Source organism: Haliotis rubra, unplaced genomic scaffold, assembly GCF_003918875.1.
Source record: "Haliotis rubra isolate DU_JTF1 unplaced genomic scaffold, ASM391887v1 Scf369, whole genome shotgun sequence".
NCBI classification, from domain to species: Eukaryota; Metazoa; Mollusca; class Gastropoda; order Lepetellida; family Haliotidae; genus Haliotis; species Haliotis rubra.
In genome coordinates this window covers 753,572-772,365 of record NW_025767045.1, presented here as the reverse complement: position 1 = coordinate 772,365, position 18,794 = coordinate 753,572, and the positions used below count along the sequence as shown (strand labels likewise).

Sequence of the window (18,794 nt, the reverse complement as noted above, 5' to 3'; positions counted from 1 at the left end):
GCAATTCAAGGCAGTACCTTACAATCCCGCTAATGTAATATCTATAAAGGTATATCATGGAAGGCAATTCAAGGTAGTACCTTACAATCCTGCTAATGTAATATCTATAAAGGTATATCATGGAAGACAATTCAAGGCAGTACCTTACAATCCCGCTAATGTAATATCTATAAAGGTATATCATGGAAGGCAATTCAAGGCAGTACCTTACAATCCCGCTAATGTAATATCTATAGAGGTATATCATGGAAGACAATTCAAGGCAGTACCTTACAATCCCGCTAATGTAATATCTATAGAGGTATATCACGGAAGACAATTCAAGGCAGTACCTTACAATCCCGCTAATGTAATATCTATAAAGGTATATCATGGAAGACAATTCAAGGCAGTACCTTACAATCCCGCTAATGTAATATCTATAAAGGTATATCACGGAAGACAATTCAAGGCAGTACCTTACAATCCCGCTAATGGAATATCTATAAAGGTATATCATGGAAGACAATTCAAGGCAGTACCTTACAATCCCGCTTATGTAATATCTACAAAGGTATATCTTGGAAGGCAATTCAAGGCAGTACCTTACAATCCCGCTAATGTAATATCTATAGAGGTATATCATGGAAGGCAATTCAAGGCAGTACCTTACAATCCCGCTAATGGAATATCTATAAAGGTATATCATGGAAGGCAATTAACGGCAGTACCTTACAATCCCGCTAATGTAATATCTATAAAGGTATATCATGGAAGGCAATTAAAGGCAGTACCTTACAATCCCGCTAATGTAATATCTATAAGGGTATATCATGGAAGACAATTCAAGGCAATACCTTACAATCCCGCTAATGTAATATCTATAAAGGTATATCATGGAAGGCAATTCAAGGCAGTACCTTACAATCCCACTAATGTAATATCTACAAAGGTATATCATGGAAGGCAATTAAAGGCAGTACCTTACAATCCTGCTAATGTAATATCTATAAAGGTATATCATGGAAGGCAATTAAAGGTAGTACCTTACAATCCCGCTAATGTAATATCTATAGAGGTATATCACGGAAGACAATTAAAGGCAGATTCTTACAATCCCGCTAATGTAATATCTATAGAGTTATATCACGGAAGACAATTAAAGGCAGTACCTTACAATCCCGCTAATGGAATATCTATAGAGGTATATCACGGAAGACAATTAAAGGCAGATTCTTACAATCCCGCTAATGTAATATCCATAGAGTTACATCACGGAAGACAATTAAAGGCAGTACCTTACAATCCCGCTAATGTAATATCTATAGAGGTATATCACGGAAGACAATTAAAGGCAGAACCTTACAATCCCGCTAATGTAATATCTATAGAGGTTTATCACGGAAGACAGTTAAAGGCAGTACCTTACAATCCCGCTAATGGAATATCTATAGAGGTATATCCCGGAAGACAATTCAAGGCAGTACCTTACAATCCCGCTAATGTAATATCTATAGAGGTATATCATGGAAGACAATTAAAGGCAGTACCTTACAATCCCGCTAATGTAATATCTACAATGATATATCGCAAGAGACAATTATAGACAGTAGTTCACTAACCACCTTTTTGTACGTTCTCTAAACTCAGTCTTGGAAGCTAATTCGAAAGAGTCCGTTATTAATCATTAAACTGACAAAGAATAAGATATGTCATGAAAAACATTTCTTTGAGATCTCACAAACCTGCCAATGTACTGTTATCAGTCGCCCATCTAACTTCAAGCACGTTTACCAAGTGGTGCACGAAATGCACGTGCATCACAACTTCCGTCTAAAAACGGGTCTGAAACATGTTTAAATGGGAACCAAGCTGGCATGTGGCATCTTTCTGTGGACAACAGATACCTGTTTTGCTGCTGATAACTCGTGCTTGTTACTTGACAATAACTCAAGGAACTTCCAGATTTCACACTTCGAGTTGTCGAGTTCGATTCATCAGGCCACCAAATGTCATTCCGAAGAGTATCTTTCTAAAGTTAGCTTAAAGTAGGTAGACAAGTTTGTGTTAGCGCTAAGGTCGCTTTGTGGAACCAAAGGCGCATAAAGGACAGGAGTTTTCGAGAGGTTCAGCGTTTTATTATGGCGTCATTCGCGTCCAGGGTTAGGCTACCCCTGGACGTACAATATATTATAGTAGCTGTACAACGATAATAGGTGAAAATGTACATTTAGCAGCTATTTGCTTATACATACAATTCGTGCTTGATCACGTGACCTAACAATCAGCTCTCAGGGTCATTTTCACAAAATACCATTCATACCTGTCCCCGGTACAGACAATACAACCTGGCGAACTCTCACACAATCACAGACACACACCGTGGTGCACACAACGTCTTATAGACGGAGTACCACTCTCCAGGCAACAGGTTAACCCTCTCGCAGTCAGCAAAATAGCCATTTGCTTGAATGGGGTTCGGGTTAATAAGTACGTTGACTTCATGGTGCGGTAACAATGCTGGTTTCGCAGGACATTAATAATTTGGCAGACATGCTAAATGGTGAGTTCTGACAAGGTCTTTTACCGACTTTATGCACGTAGATTTCAAAACATAAAAATGAAAGTACATTTAATGCTTGGGGTGTTGTATGAAAACCGACATTTCTAAAATACACTGTAAAAACAAATTGCTATTTGTAACGTAAGGCATGGATTGGCGCGTAGAAATGAGCAACGTTCAAACTGTCATTAAGGGTGAAACGATGAATAATACGATGTAGGTTATTACGGGATGTATCAATAGTGAGCTTCTCATTGTAAATATCGACAAAACAAATAAGTGCCATTTTCAGGTCCGCAGAGAATACTACGTGCTTGGTACATACTCAACAAATCGCTAGCCAGTGTACATAAATATTTTGACCCATCACATCTGTCAACAATTAGCATATAAAAGAACACGTGTGGAGTCGTATTAATGCATATGAAACGTTCACAGTATTAACGTAGCAAACCGTGGAATCCACATGTGCCTCAGATTAAAGCGTAACGGTACATTATTACTATGCAAATACATTAGGGAAATGCCATTTTCATTAATTCGGTCAATGACTTGTGTGGCTATATCCATGTACCACTGGAGCTTCATTTAACAGTAACTGGAAGGAATATGCGACTTAAGACGAGGTAACCAAGGAATATATACCTCCATTAATTACGAGTCGGAATGTGACGACGAATGCCGTATTTCAATAAGATTACACAGTAACATCCAGGATCAAATCACCCATTCAAGATACATCCATATCTCTTCACCAGGGACTAACAAATCTCCCGAGGAACATTCTAAAACATCAGATCTCGTGCACCCACACATGCTTATGGGGATATTTAACTAGTCTCTTTTCCTGCGCCAGAAAATCGGCGGGAATTGAGTGAGAGTTAACACAGTCCGGAGCTGTACATAAAAAAAAGACCAGGTTAGCAAGCGAGACCTTTTTTTGCTTTGAAATCACAGAGTCAGAATTCGTGTTGCTCTTGTGGCCTAGTTCCTGTGTACAGCAGACGAGCTAGGCTGCTGGCTGGCTTGTGTTTTTCACGAGTTTGAACTATCGTCTGCGTCACTTGAGCAGACGACCAGCCAGGCCCGGCTGAATAGGACTGAGAAACTTGCGGATCACAGCTTGGAATCATCACTTTGTCACCATCCAGAGTGGTTTTAATCGACTGAATCTGTTGAGAGCATCACAAAGATGAGTTGTGGTCCCTGGTGTAACAAACGTGGGTAATCACAGACGAGTCAGTGTTGTTACGTTGTCGGGGTGTACACATAGGGAAGAAGGAGACAACGGACGCACTGTAGCAGGCTGCAAACACACACAGATTAGACAACTCGCTGCCTCTCACATGCTCTAATCTTAACACACGGGAGCGTTTAATTTCCATCCTTTCTCAACATTTAGAAATTTTAAAACAGTTTGATAGGAAACTTGAATATGTATGTCTTTCTTTCACATTACGACAAATTTCAAATACATATTCATTGAAAATTAATTCCAATATTTGTCACCGAAAGTACAACGATATAAAAGATGATAAGAACGAGATGTTGTAATATTTTTAATTTTAAAACATTGAGGTCACGCGTCTATGATTTAAAAAATGTTCACCTTTGAGCAGGTGAATAAATCAATAATAGAAATTATTTCAGGAATTTTGTCATAGCATGCATTGCAGGGATGCCCTGCTACAGTGACACGGGGAGCAAACACCATATATCAGTTCTCTCTCACTTTTGTCCCCTGGTGGTCTCCGTGAAAACACGCAGGAGCAGCTCCAGGCTTTCTTGAATCCACGAAAACACACAAATATTATTTCAAGGTGTTATGCCCGAAAGCATAACTGTCTGCTATCTGTTCCCGGGGCACCGTCTTATACCTGTCCACGGAACACCATTGACCGGTTGTCTGAGGTTTACATGGGTCCCCGTTTCCTCGAGTTAATGTCGTCTGGTCGTATGGGTCAGACCAGACGACAAAATGTCACAAGTTCAACTTGGTTGAATATACTCCATATACGAAGTACGGTGAAATATAAACACAATTATATGTACAAAAACATGGTTTCAATGTGTTGAATATGATAAAATATACATCGAGAACGCAGGTCTCCATCTAGAATATCGTCTGCTACACAGCCATGTGATAGAATGCCCTATACACATTGTCTCGGATGTGGGCTTTCGGCGATAACAAGTCTTGTCGCCTTATGATGCCCTATTACAACAAAAAATGTCACTCACTTGATCCAAGTGCTTTAACTGAGAGTTAGCTGATCCCACCCTGAGGGTCCCCGATTCTTGGTGGAGAGTTGGGGACCTGTCACATGAAGCCTGTTAAGGTTCCGCACGGTTCCCGGCAGTTGTCCGGCAGGACACCATGAGAATGTCTCGTGGGAAAGTAGAAACAGGCGAGGTTAAATTCGTGATGCTGTTGAATGCAAAGGAGTACAGAATGAGGTCTGACACACGTGGATACTGGCATGATGTGGTGAGGTAGAGCGTGATACGTCCGATCTGCATCAGAAAAGTTCATCCTCGTGAATATACTTTAGTGATGGGCGGGACCCGTTCCCGGTCGGGCTGACGGGGCCCTTCTCTTTGGGTTATGAAAGAAGCACATTGTCGTCTGCTATCGTCGAGCAGAAGCAGACGACATCCTCCCAGCGTGAAGGAGGTAAATAATTATGTCCTGATGTCCAGCGAAAGCTGCAATGTGAAACGCAGTCCATCCGTCCCTATTTGCTAGCTTAATGTCCGCTCCAAATTTCACCAGTAACTTGACAAGCTCTAAGTTCCCACCCTGAACACTATGGTGGAGGGCTGTCTGGCCCTCCTTGTCAAAAAAGTTAATGTTAATTTTACCATCCCGATCTTCCAATATCTTCTGAAGCTCTCCCGTGTCTCCACTTCGAACCGCTTCTTGGAATGTCTTTTGGTACGACGAAATCGTGGGGGGTGGCATGTGACTCATTCTCATGTCGCAGCGTACTCGGAGGTTCACAAACACAACAGCTTCGGACGGAGAGCAAGCGCTGTGACAGTACGTCTCACAGTGGTTTACAGGTAGCTAGATCACGAACAGTCAGTGACGGAGAGAGATTGCTGCAGTCGTGTCAACTCGTCAGCTAGGAATTAAATGAGGCCTTCCTGCAGCTAGATACCATCACAGTGCGAATAGAAATTTATTCAGGCGCAGCAGTACTGACATGCCTGTGATCCCAGCAGCCAATCAGAAAGCAGGACAGGGAATCCTCGCTGGCGGGACGACGATTCTCATTGGTCGACCTTTGTCCAATAATGTAATACTGGGGTTTATTCACAAGCGGCTGACCGTGGGAAAACCTGAGTCGCAGGCTTCGGCCTGTGGTATATGCAGGACAGTGTAATAGAATGCGGGGAACGGCTGGACGTAACTGCCCCGCCTGTCGGACAGCCTTTGAGGTTGGTGGCCTGAGAATCTTGAGCTGGGGATAAGAAATCAGCCATCGGCCTATCATCGACTGAGCATGTACACGATATATCTGTATAATACCCTTCAACTGACAACATTCCTCGACCGACTCCGCTTATAGCGGGGTTTGGGTTAGTGCGTGTGAACGACGGTCGATACAGCGCTGCCTCCGTCTCGGCCAAGGGTGACTGTTTCTCGCTATAGCGCGGGTAAACCACTTGTTCCTATCGCGAGTATTACGTCACAGCTCGCTAGTGTGGGCTATCCGTTTACACTGAGAATTAAAGGGGCCGTGTCAAGTTATTTGTTTCCTATTTTCTTGAGGGGCGAACGGTTTCAGCTTGTGTGTGGACTTTGTCGGCGCTATTTTACTTACAGAGCGTTATATGTTCGTGAAAACAATGACGTAGACTGTTGTATTGTTGTCATGGCATGGGTAGCGGTCGCGTCAGTCTTCACAATTTATGGCTTTAGGTGATAGTTATCGACGAAGGCGTAAAGCCTATTCTTCGTTGACCAAATATCTGAATAACTGCACAGAACCTGACACCGCTTTTGGCGGGTAAAAGGGCGGTCGGTGACGCCGAGAGTAGCTTGGCACGTAAAGGAACTACGTGTAACCTGGTGGCAATGTTGTACAGAAGGTCGGGACTGTCTTGGTAGTACCGTCAGGTGGTAGTACCGCCAGATGGCAGTACCACTAGGTGGTGTCATGTCGAGATAGACTAACCGCAGGTCAGAATGAGTGAGTTTAGTTTTACACTACACTCGGCAATATTCCAGCTAGATGGCGGCGGTCTGTAAATAAGCGAGTCTGGTCCAGACAATCCAGTGATCAACAGCATGAACATCAATCTACACAACTGGGATACGATGACATGTGTCAACCAAGTCAGCAAGCCTGACCACCTGATCCTGTTAGTCGCCTCTTACGACAAGCATGGGTTACTGAAGACCAGTTCTAACCCGGGTCTTCACGGATCCAGGTCGGAATGTATCATTATGGCATTTTCTTTCTGACAACAAAATGCGGAATACTAAAATCACTTTCTCTACTACTTCTAGATTTCACTACTACTACTACTACTACTACTACTACTACTACTACTACTACTACTTCTACTTCTACCATATATCACGTCCATGTTACTCCACTACTAACTACTACTACTACTACTACCACTACTTCTACTACCACTACTACTACTTCTAATACTACTACCATATATCACGTCCATGTTACACCACTACTACTACTACTTCTACTACCACTATTACTACTAAATTTACTGCTGTTGCTATTACTACGAAATCTACTACTGCTGCAACTACTAAATCCACTACTGCTACTACTACTACTACCACCATATATCACGTACATGTTACACCACTACTACTGCTACTACGAGTGCTGCAGCTACTATATACATATTGCTACTATGTCGCTTCGCGTACTGCTGCTACAATGCCACTTCTGCCACCACTATAGATTGCTATCAAATTGATTCTACTACTATGTATATTTCTATAATATTGCTTCTACTACTGCTACTGCACCTTCAGCTACTTCAGCTTCTTTAGCTACTGCTTCTACCACCCGAGTAGTCTGTCTCTCAGTCCATGAACCACAATATTTTCCCCACTGCCAAGCCCTATCTGCAATGATAAAGACCTAAATAAAGCAAGTCTAGATTTCCGCAGGTTCAGATTCTCTGGTCTCCATGGGGCTCCTGTTAAATTTAAATGGGCTTGTTTGTTACTATCAAAATTATATATATTCAGAGACTAAGCGCTAATCTACCACCCGAGCTGCTGCGTGAGAAGTCGTTAATGGATTTCAACAATGACGACAGTCCTCTATAGACACCACTGCATCATCAGACACCACCTACAGACTAAACACAGACACCACTTGACTAACAACTAGTCTCTGAACTGAACATATTTTACAGAAAAAAAACAGTTCACAATAAAAAATATATATATATACTGAAAAAGAGCGCCGAGATTTTCTTCACTTGCAGCCTGAAACTGTGAGTGGGTGAGTGAGGTTTACGCCGCACTGTGCAATATTCCAGCTATGTGGCGGAGGTCTGTAAATAATCGAGTCTGGACCAGACAATCCAGTAATCAACAGCATTAGCATCGATTCGCGCAGTTGGGAACCGATGACATGTGCCAACCAAGTCAGCGAGCTGAAACTGTGGAAATCTAGACATGCCACATATTTCTAGACTTGCATGGGCTACATTGGGTATATTTGTTTCAGGGTCTGTGTGGCAGACTAAGACGACACCTACAGACAAAGACACCACCTTCAGACTCAAACACAGACATCACATACAGACATGCTTCTGTTTTACTGATACCGGATTGGTGATGGATAACCTAGTGGTTAAAGCGTTCGCTCGTTACGCGGAAGACCCGGGTTCGATTCCCCACATGGGTACAATGGGTGAAGCCTATTTACGGTGTCCCCGGCCGTGATATTGCTGGAATATTGCTAAAAGAGGCCTAAAACTAAACTCACTCACTCCCTTCACATGCTTGTCGTAAAAGGCGACTAACGGGATCAGGTGGTCAGGCTCGCTGACTTGGTTGACACATGTCATCGTATCCCAATTGCGTAGATCGATGCTCTTAATGTTGATCACTGGATAGTCTCCAGACTGGATTTTTTTTACAGCCAAACGAACTTGTTTAATAAGGAACTGTACCTTAAGTCATGCAGTGTTTACTACGATTAAACCTGTCACTCGTCATTAAGTTTATCACAAACCTCAATAGGGTTAGAAACGGGTTGAAACATAAGTGAGTGTTTACACTGTCAGAACACACTCACTTTCTGCCGCTTCAACTTTATTCAAAATTTTGAAGTCAGACGAAGTCATATTTTAACAAAGACGATTTGAATGCTGACACAAATAAACAAATAAAGTATGTATATATATACCTCCTTGTGGCGGCGTATCGATTCCCGCATTGTTCGGATTTATGGGTTTATGGTTAATACCGACAAGTATATTGACGTACACGAGTAGGCACTTTACCATGTACACATGTATAACGTATCATAATCTTATCTGCATTACTTACGACATGCATATGACTTAAGGCACAACATGTACAAAACTCCCGAATAATCTTGATACGTTTTTCCAAAATAATCTAGATAAATAAATAATTTTGATTCATTTTATGTTTCATGCAAAGTACTCCTCTTGTTTGTCAATATTTTTTTTCAGTCTGAAGACTACATTAGAACAAAAGAAAGCATACGTCCGTATTTGATTGTGGATAAAAATGGGGGAAAAACAATCATTTGTTATTCGATGGTGTTGTGTTCTATACAGGTATCATAGTTGTATTTTTTAACTTAAATTTGAATTGTTTCGGTGTGCTCCGTCTGGCAACGTTTGATCAACGTTTGTTAATTAGTTTGCCAGTTTCAACTGCAAACAGTGTGCTTTCTTTCGCCCTTCACTTTATGGGACAATTATCGAGGTGTCAGCAGTCATTACGTTTTATCTGGATGGTGATATACATACGTGAATATATAGTTCATTTCAAATGCATTAAAACCAGGTGTGGAACGGTTTCATAGTGATTGAACTTTACGCCGCTTTTAGGAATATTTCAGCAATATCACGGCTGGGCGCACCAGAAATGGACATTGTACCCATGTGGGGAATCGAACCCGGGTCTTCGGCGTGACGAGCAAACTCTTTATCCACTAGGCTACCTCCACCGCCCATATTTCATCGAGACGGGTCACTTCCCCACGAAGACACTAGGGCAGAAATTCCTATGGTATGACAAATCTGGGTGTACAGAGCACACAGAGCCGGGTATTTATATACATACATATTTTCCAGTGTACTGTACAGTCACGTGGGTAGGCAAGAGGTTGACGACATCAGTAACGCTCCAGGTGTGAATTAACAAAAGCCACCGATTGGCAATTTTCAACTTGGTTTTGTGCTGTCGTGGCATGAATTTTGAACCCTGTTTTCGTATTGCCGTTTTTAATACATAGGTCATGTGGTTGTGTACACAGTTCATATGTGCGTGGTTCACGAGGTTCGCTGTATGAACAACGATGTACAAATCAAAACTGACATTTTAAAAAGTTACTATTGGCATGGTGTCAGTGATTCGCTTATTTCGGTTCAATGTATTCGTGAGATTACCATGATCACCTACACAGAAAGGGTTACCCGTCTTGAAGGCTGAATAATAGCATTAAGAAATTGAATTTTCGTATAATAATTATGTATACAGCCACCAAAACGTCTTTTATAACTGTATAACGTAGAAACATATTATATAACATATATAATTATCTAATTATTTAGCTCCCTTTCCTCTCAAATTAATTAATAACTTTGTAAGCCTTACTACCAAAGAAAACTTTAACCTCCTGTTAGAAATAATGAACCAAATAGTACAGATATAATCTGCTACCACATGTACAACTTTAAACAAATATAGAACATCTCTAGATTACCTAGGCCATTATTATACAAATTTGTATTATTATATGTTTTGTTGCTCTGATTCATTATATATATATTGTTAATGTAGTTTATAGAATATTGTCATATTGCTGAGTGCGGCGTAAAACTAAACTCACTCACTCACTTATAGAATATTGTCACCGTTTCTGCATGGAACGTTTGCACAATAAATATCTTCCCTCTTATCTAATCTCTAAGGCAGGTTTATGTGTTATGTATTGTATTAAAGATATCATATTGAAAGAAGCAGTTGTTTTATCCAACACAGACGTCGGATTTCGCATTTATCAGATAAGTCGACTTGTAATTAACAGCTTATTGTCTCTGTTAACTCTTCTTGTGGCTGTCTACATGTGTGTACGGGTACCTTGTTGGTGTTATTGCAGCGACTGTGCTGTAGTGACACGTAGATAAAATATGTATATATGTGAGGCATTCGGACATACGAACAAATAGCAGACTGATGGCCAGAACAAATGAATTATCGGGATTAATTAACAATGGCTATAATTATAGAAACAGAATACAATTGAAATTATATACAAACAAAAGGATTAAAGATTAATTATGAAGATGAATTATGAATCGTACGGAAATGAATGAATGAATGAATGAATGAATGAATGAATGAATGAATGAATAAATAAATAAATAAATGAATGAATAAATAAATGAATAAATAAATAAATTTAACTGAAACAACTAATGAAGACGCATCTTTGTTCTCCAATTGGCTCCCATACCTTCCCAGGCACTGTTAACCCTCTCACGGTCATGCCTGGGAACCTGTGTCTACTCGAGTATGTTTACATCGGTCTGTTTCACGGATCATTGGTCTAAGCGTTATAAGCCGTTAATTTTGTCTCCATCCTCTCGCCAGACAATGGCCACTTGACTTGATTAGGGATAATTGCGTCATACGATCAGATTAGTCCGCCACCGTGGCAAGGCGTCGCTGACACTATTGTACCTTGCTTGTCAATCTCATTCAAAACGTGTCAGATTCGGTGTGTTTGTTGGCAGGTTTATTTAAAAACTGGATCGGCATCGTCTGACACGCGGAACACGGATCCTAAAACGCTTGTTATTTATGACCTTTTGGTAAATTTTGAAATAAGCAATTAATGTAATTGATTAATTACATGTTGTCATTAATTGACATTAGTAGTAAATACTTAATTTGACCTCGTTTGCATAAAAAGCACGTGGCACGTCGTGCCTTCCATTGAAGAAAATCCATTAACGCTTGTTCAAAGTTAGTGTTCCTTGACTTCAGTTAAAAGGGGGAAATATAATGACAGCTTATGAACCTGTAATAAATGTCAATATCATAGCGTCGTTTATTCACGTAAACATAATTATGTGAAATACGTAGAATAATTTATCATACACGATAATTTTCTCTCTCGCAACAACTCTATTTCGTAAGATTATATATATGAACATTGCATGTTTTATATTGTTGTAAATATGGTGCCTGTTTCAACAATGGTTCAGGTAGACTAATGCTTAGTCTCTGAATATATATAATTCTGATAGTAACAAACAAGCCCATTTAAATTTAAAAGGAGCCCCAGGGAGACCAGAGATTCAGAACCTGAGGAAATCTAGACTTGCTTTATTTAGGGCTTTGGCACTGCAGAGAGGGCTTTGCAGTAGGGAAAATAATGTGGTTCAGGGACTGTGAGACAGACTACAGGGAGACCAGAACCCGAGGAACTGAGGTGTTTCATTTAGGGCTTTAGCATTGCAGGGAGGGCTAGGTAGGAGGGGAAATAATGTGGTTCAGGGACTGCGAGACAGACTATGGTTCAAGATAAAGTGGAGCTTGAGTCTATCATGTATATATCTGCAACTGCAATCGGAACTAGATTGACTATTTGGACATTGATTCACTTCTATGGCCTCAGTGAAATCGTTTATATATGTTGTCATTGCGTTTTTAAATTCTCACATCACCTAAACCGTGTCCGTATTTTGTCAGACCGTCATTTTTAATGTTTATTTATTTTCGACATAGATTTAGTATTTATGTATTTATTTATTTTGATGAAAAACAACATAATAATTCAACATTTTGGGTGAATCATAAACTTGTCTATCATTACGCCTGATATCCTGTGTAACTGTGCTAAAGCGCCACCATCACCTCCAGAAGAACGCCTCCTGCACGACGGCGTATATTCCCGTGATGACAGTGAGTTGCCTTCATCGCAACGATGAATCTCCTCCATCTCGACGGTTAATCTCCTCCATAATGGAGGAGTATGTCCTCCATTACGTCGGTGAATCTCCGGTCCCGAATCTCTCATCCATTACGACGGCGAATCTCTTCCATTACGGCGTTGAATCTCCCCCATTACGGCGTTGAATCTCCTCCATTACGGCGGTGAATCTCCTCCATTACGATCTCCTCCATTACGGCGTTGAATCTCCTCCATTTCGGCGATGAGTCCCTCCGGTGAATCTCCTCCATTACGGCGGTTGAATCTCCTCTCATTACGACGGTTGATCTCTTCATTACGGCATCTCCTCGGCGATGAATCTCCTCCATTACGGCGTGAATCTCCTCCATTACGGCGTTGAATCTCCTCCATTACGACGGCGATTAATTCCTCCATTACGGCGATGAAATCGACGGTTGATTCCTCCATTACGGCGATGAATCTCCTCCATTACGACTGTTAATTTCCTCCATTACGGCGATGAATCTCCTCCGTTACGACGGTTAATCTCCTCCATTACGGCGATGAATCTCCTCCGTTACTACGGTTAATTCCCTCCATTACGGCGATGAATCTCCTCCATTACGGAGAAGGATCTCCTTCGTAACGTTTTGAATCTCCTCCATCACAACCTTAATTCTTAATCTTCTCCACTATGACGTATTTTGAAACATTCATTTCAAAACGGTTTACCACGTCAACAAACTCTTGCAAACAAAGTTTGTCAAACTTAAACCTAAAATCATAGCACCACTGGTCGCATGCGGGTCAGCTGAGTTATCACCGAAGGCGAGATGTGCCGAATTCTCCGAATTATAAGACGCCGTTTTTCTCATTTTATCACGATTTATGACTCCTGAGGTATTTAAGATAACCTTCAAATTTGTATTTCACGCATAGCTCAAAGTTGTGATAAAGAACTGCGAGATTTATATATTAACTCTCGTGGTGTGAACGTTAAAAACTCCGCTGCAGCTCTTACCCCTTATAACCTTGATGAGGACTGATAAACTCACGTGCTGAACTCAACGCAAGCTGAATCGAGTACAACTTTATCAGCCTGTGTTTGTTTAGAGGACAGTTGATATAAACATGGAAATAAACACGGAAATAATTATAATATGAAAAATCCGAGTTTTTGTAGGTTTTCTCAAAAAGGTCCTGTTTTCCTTACGACTGGTATTTATAACAGCTTCGCCCTCGGCCTCCACACAGCCGGGCTAATCCACACACTGTTTATAAACACGGGCGGCAGAGGGGGAAGTTCAATTAAAAAAAACATGAACTCGGTTCAACACTGTTTAAGATTTCACATTCGGATCTTGTTCTCAAATGATATGTTTGAGTGAATCATTCGGAAGACACCATAGCTTGGCTGGTCTTTCATGATCTCGGATTTGACAGAGGTCATAATAAGGTTCCTAGTATTGACAGCTGTGTGTATGCGATCTCATTACCAATATGTATACATATGTATAAGGACGCTAAACACCACAGATACTGATGCAGAAACCTATATACATTGATTCAGATAAATCAACACACGTTAGTCCATGTGGAATTTATAATTTTAAAAGTATTCCTTAACTAAACTCTTAGCAGAGGAGGAACGTTGCACAATTAGAGTGTGTGTGCGTGCGTGCGCGCGCACGCGCGTATGTATGTGTTTAAACATGTTTATATCACAAAGGTCGTGAACATATATTTACATACAGTCACATTCACGTGTACATACACTCACATACAGACACATCCACGGGTTCATACTCTCACATACTGACACATCCACCTGTACATACTCTCACATACAGACACATCCACGGGTGCATACTCTCACATACTGACACATCCACGGGTACATACTCTCACATACAGACACATCCACGGGTGCATACACTCACATACAAACACTGACATCTCTATTTCCCCTGTACATACTCTCACATACAGACACATCCACGGGTGCACTCACATACAAACACTGACATCTCTATTTCCCCTGTTTCCATTAGACTAACAACTAGTCTCTGAAATGAACATATTTTACTGAAAAAAGTTCATAGGAAAAAAAATAAAATATAATGAAAAGGAGCCCTGAGACTTTCTTCATTTCCTGAAGCTGAGTAAATCTAGACTTGCCACATTTTCTAGACTTGCATGGGCTTTCTTGTATATATTTGCTTCAGGGTCTGTACGACAGGCTATGTTTCCATTTACATCAACATCTGTGGGACGTGCACCGCAGCTACCCGTGATCACAGATCGGGGACTGATGTGTTTCCCAAATGCGTGAACTGAGTGACTTGGGGACCAGTCAGAGTTCCCCGGGGAACACCTTGGGGGAATGTAGAAGGGAGATAGTTTAATGAAATCCACATAATAGAACAAAAGAGGTTATCACTAATTCATTCGTATTTTCACCTTAAAAGATACGAACGTTGAAACACTTTAGCTTACCACACTCTATATGACCCATGAAGATCCGGGTTAGAATTGATCTTCAGTAACCCATGCTTGTCGTAAGAGGTGACTAACGGGATCGGGTGGTCAAGCTCGCTGACTTGGTTGACACATGTCATCGGTTCCCAATTGCGAGAGCGATGCTTATGCTGTTGATCACTAGATTGTCTGGTCCAGATTCGATGATTTACAGACCGCCGCCATATAGCTTGAATATTGCTGAGTGCGGCGTAAAGCTAAACTCACTCACTCACTGACCAGACTCTATACAAACCTTTGTGTCAGCCTAGTGGTTAACGCCTCCGCTCGTCACACTGAAGACCCGGGTTCGATTCCCCACACGTGTACAATGTGTGAAACCCATTTCTGGTGTCCCCCGCCGTGATATTGCTTGAATATTGCTAAAAGCGGAACAAAACCACACTCACTCACTCACTCATTTACTCTTCGTACATGTGTGTCTAATAAGTCCACGACAAGAAAAGTACAGATGCACTTAGTTCCTAAATCGACGACCAAAACGCTGAAGGTCCATTCGTGAAAGTGGGAGTACTTTGTGTAATCTCGAAACAGAGGTTACTAAGTTAGAAACCACGGCAAAGGGTCGACTTTCCGCGATTTGGTGGCAATCACGTGATTTGACGAGATTTCACACGATAGTCTTATCTTGCAACCAGAAAATGTCAGGTGTGACCTTGCCGCTGGTGCATGACAAGGTCACCCACTGACCCTCGGCGATAGCGGCGGCGTGGAGCACCCTCTAGCGTCAGCGTTCACTATGTAAGCACTTCTTTGTAGTTCCAGGGATAAAATGAAAACGTGACATTTCATTTTAAGCGACAAGTACAACATTCCTATACGACATAAAAACATTAAGTGACATTTCCGCTTCAGTTTACATGGATATTCTTATCATCAACTTCACGAACGACATGTTTTAATTAGAAATGAAAACTTGAAAATGTTTCTTTTTTTGTGAATGTCAACGTGTTATAACGACTGTATGATAATTAATACCACATTCATTTCTCACGGGCTAATGTGAGAGGGTGCTTCTGCGTTTAAGACAAACAAACCACAAATGTCGGCCATATTTGATACTGATGAACAATCTTAAATTTCATAACGTTTACACTGAAACGACAGAATAATCTTGTCGATGTCTATATAGGTCCTTTTCTATCGTGCTCCTTATCCTGATAATCCGGAAACTGTATAATCGGGACGAATTCTGTTGTTATGAAGGCACATACAGACCACAAGGAGAAAGATAGTATTTACTTAAATATGGATTTGGGCCAAAACTTACAAACGCTAACAATATACTGTTACACTGCGCTGGAAACTGTCTTCGAAACAGGGCAAAGGTATGGTCCAACATATTAACTATGATACCTGTTTCCAATTCATCATCATCATCATCATCATCATCATCATCATCATCATCATCATCATCATCATCATCATCACCATCATCATCATCATCGACTATTTTTGTTCCTTTCATCTTAGCCACAATCAGATGTATACTACCGTTTGCAAGTCTGTATACACATAAGTCATTCTTACATCATGGATTTGCCGGACACTGGTTAATCCGGACAATTCTGCTATATGGCCAGATGTTTAATAGCATTATCGAGGCGATTAGAAAGACGTACAGTGTTTCTAGAACTCACAGGCACCAATTGATTGGCAACAAGGTACAACCGTAAGAGACCGGTAATTTATTAAAGGGTGGGTTCTGTCATATGGGAATGGGAAGCCATCAACCCAAAGATGAGAAATAAAAATAATAATCATATTTGAGGAGCGATATGAATATCATAAGCATTAGGGGAAGGCATTATTTTCGGCACGATGGTGCATCAAAATTCCACCCTACCCCACCCACCCACCCCCCCCTTCTCAAGCCACCTCCCCACCAACACACCCCTGTAACAAATGACCGCTCCCTGATGCGGCTGAGTCTTTCATGCCTAATTGTGCACGTATTTATACAGCGGATTGACTGGATAAAGTTGATGCCTTTCGTCGGATTTAGTTTAGAATGTGTGGCGACTTTTGCAGTTTCTGAATAGTTGGAAAATACTTCACACATTGTCATGGTTTAATGGTGTGTTTCAAGTCATTGTTCGACCAATGATTACTAGACAGGCCATGCGAACCACTAGGATCCCACAGAGGTTTTCCGAAGCGTCTCGCAACAGAGTAAATAGGGTTGGTTAATTAGATAAGCCTCCAAATTGGATAGGTCAAACTGCGGCGTGAAGTTAAAAGGCGGAATTGTTTTGTTGGGAAATATTTGACAATAGTGTGAGGATGGGAGGGATGGAAGGTCAACACTCTGTGTCCGGGAACATGACGCTGGTGACGAATGTTGCCGTCCGCTGGAACGACGTTCAACGTTAGCGGGAGTTGTTGATGTTGTCGGGTGTTAGCCGAGGAAGTTGTTGATGTTGTGGGGTATAAGTGCAGGAGTAGTTACACAGGGACGTTGTCGGGATGGGGGTGTTGTTGATGTGTTGACGTGATGTTGTCGGGATGGGGTGTGTTGGAGGTGTTGTTGTTGTCGGGATGTTGTCGTTGATGTTGTCGGGTATGGGGTGTGTTGTTGATGTTGTCGGGTATTTATAAGTGTAAAGTGTTGTTACCGTCAGATGTTGTTGACGTTGGCTTGGGGTGTGTTACCGATGTTGTCGGTCAGGTGTACGTAGGGAAAGGTGTTACCGTCGTTGTCAGGTGTACGTAGGGAAGGTGTTGCCGTCGTTGTCAGGTGTTGTCGGGTGTAACAGGAAGGTGTTGCCGTCGTTGTCGGGTGTACGTAGGGAAGGTGTTACCGTCGTTGTCGGGTGTACGTAGGAAGGTGTTACCGTCGATGTTGTCGTAGGGAAGGTATGCAGGAAGGTGTTGCCGCCGTTGTCGGGTGTATACAGGGAAGGTGTTGCCGTCGTTGTCGGGTGTATGCAGGGAAGGTGTTGCCGTCGTTGTCGGGTGTACGTAGGGAAGGTGTTGCCGTCGTTGTCGGGTGTACGCAGGGAAGGTGTTGCCGTCGTTGTCGGGTGTACGTAGGGAAGGTGTTGCCGTCGTTGTCAGGTGTACGTAGGGAAGCCGTCGCTGTCGGGTCGTTGCCGTCAGGTGTACGTAGGAAGGTGTTACCGTCGTTGTCGGTGTATGCAGGGAAGGTGTTGCCGTCGTTGTCGGGTGTACGTAGGGAAGGTGTTACCGTCGTTGTCGGGTGTATACAGGGAAGGTATTGTCGTCGTTGTCGGGTGTATGCAGGGAAGGTGTTACCGTCGTTGTCAGGTGTACGTAGGGAAGGTGTTACCGTCGTTGTCGGGTGTATACAGGGAAGGTGTTGCCGTCGTTGTCGGGTGTATGCAGGGAAGGTATTGCCGTCGTTGTCGGGTGTATGCAGGGAAGGTGTTACCGTCGTTGTCAGGTGTACGTAGGGAAGGTGTTACCGTCGTTGTCAGGTGTACGTAGGGAAGGTGTTGCCGTCGTTGTCGGGTGTACGTAGGGAAGGTGTTGCCGTCGTTGTCGGGTGTATGCAGGGAAGGTGTTGCCGTCGTACTGTCGGGTGTACGCAGGAAGGTGTT

General features: G+C 42.0%; 1 protein-coding gene across 1 annotated transcript in view; it reads left to right on the top strand.

Moving 5' to 3' along the window:
- LOC124285761 (cell wall protein DAN4-like) overlaps nt 1-5,928 on the top strand; it is a 36,181-nt gene extending 30,253 nt beyond the window's left edge. Inside the window, exons 5-7 of the mRNA XM_046722034.1 lie at nt 4,903-4,999; nt 5,095-5,216; nt 5,768-5,928. Coding sequence (XP_046577990.1) covers nt 4,903-4,999; nt 5,095-5,216; nt 5,768-5,928 — 380 coding nt within the window. The remainder of the gene's footprint in view (nt 1-4,902; nt 5,000-5,094; nt 5,217-5,767) is intronic.
- Nucleotides 5,929-18,794: the final 12,866 nt, after the last annotated feature.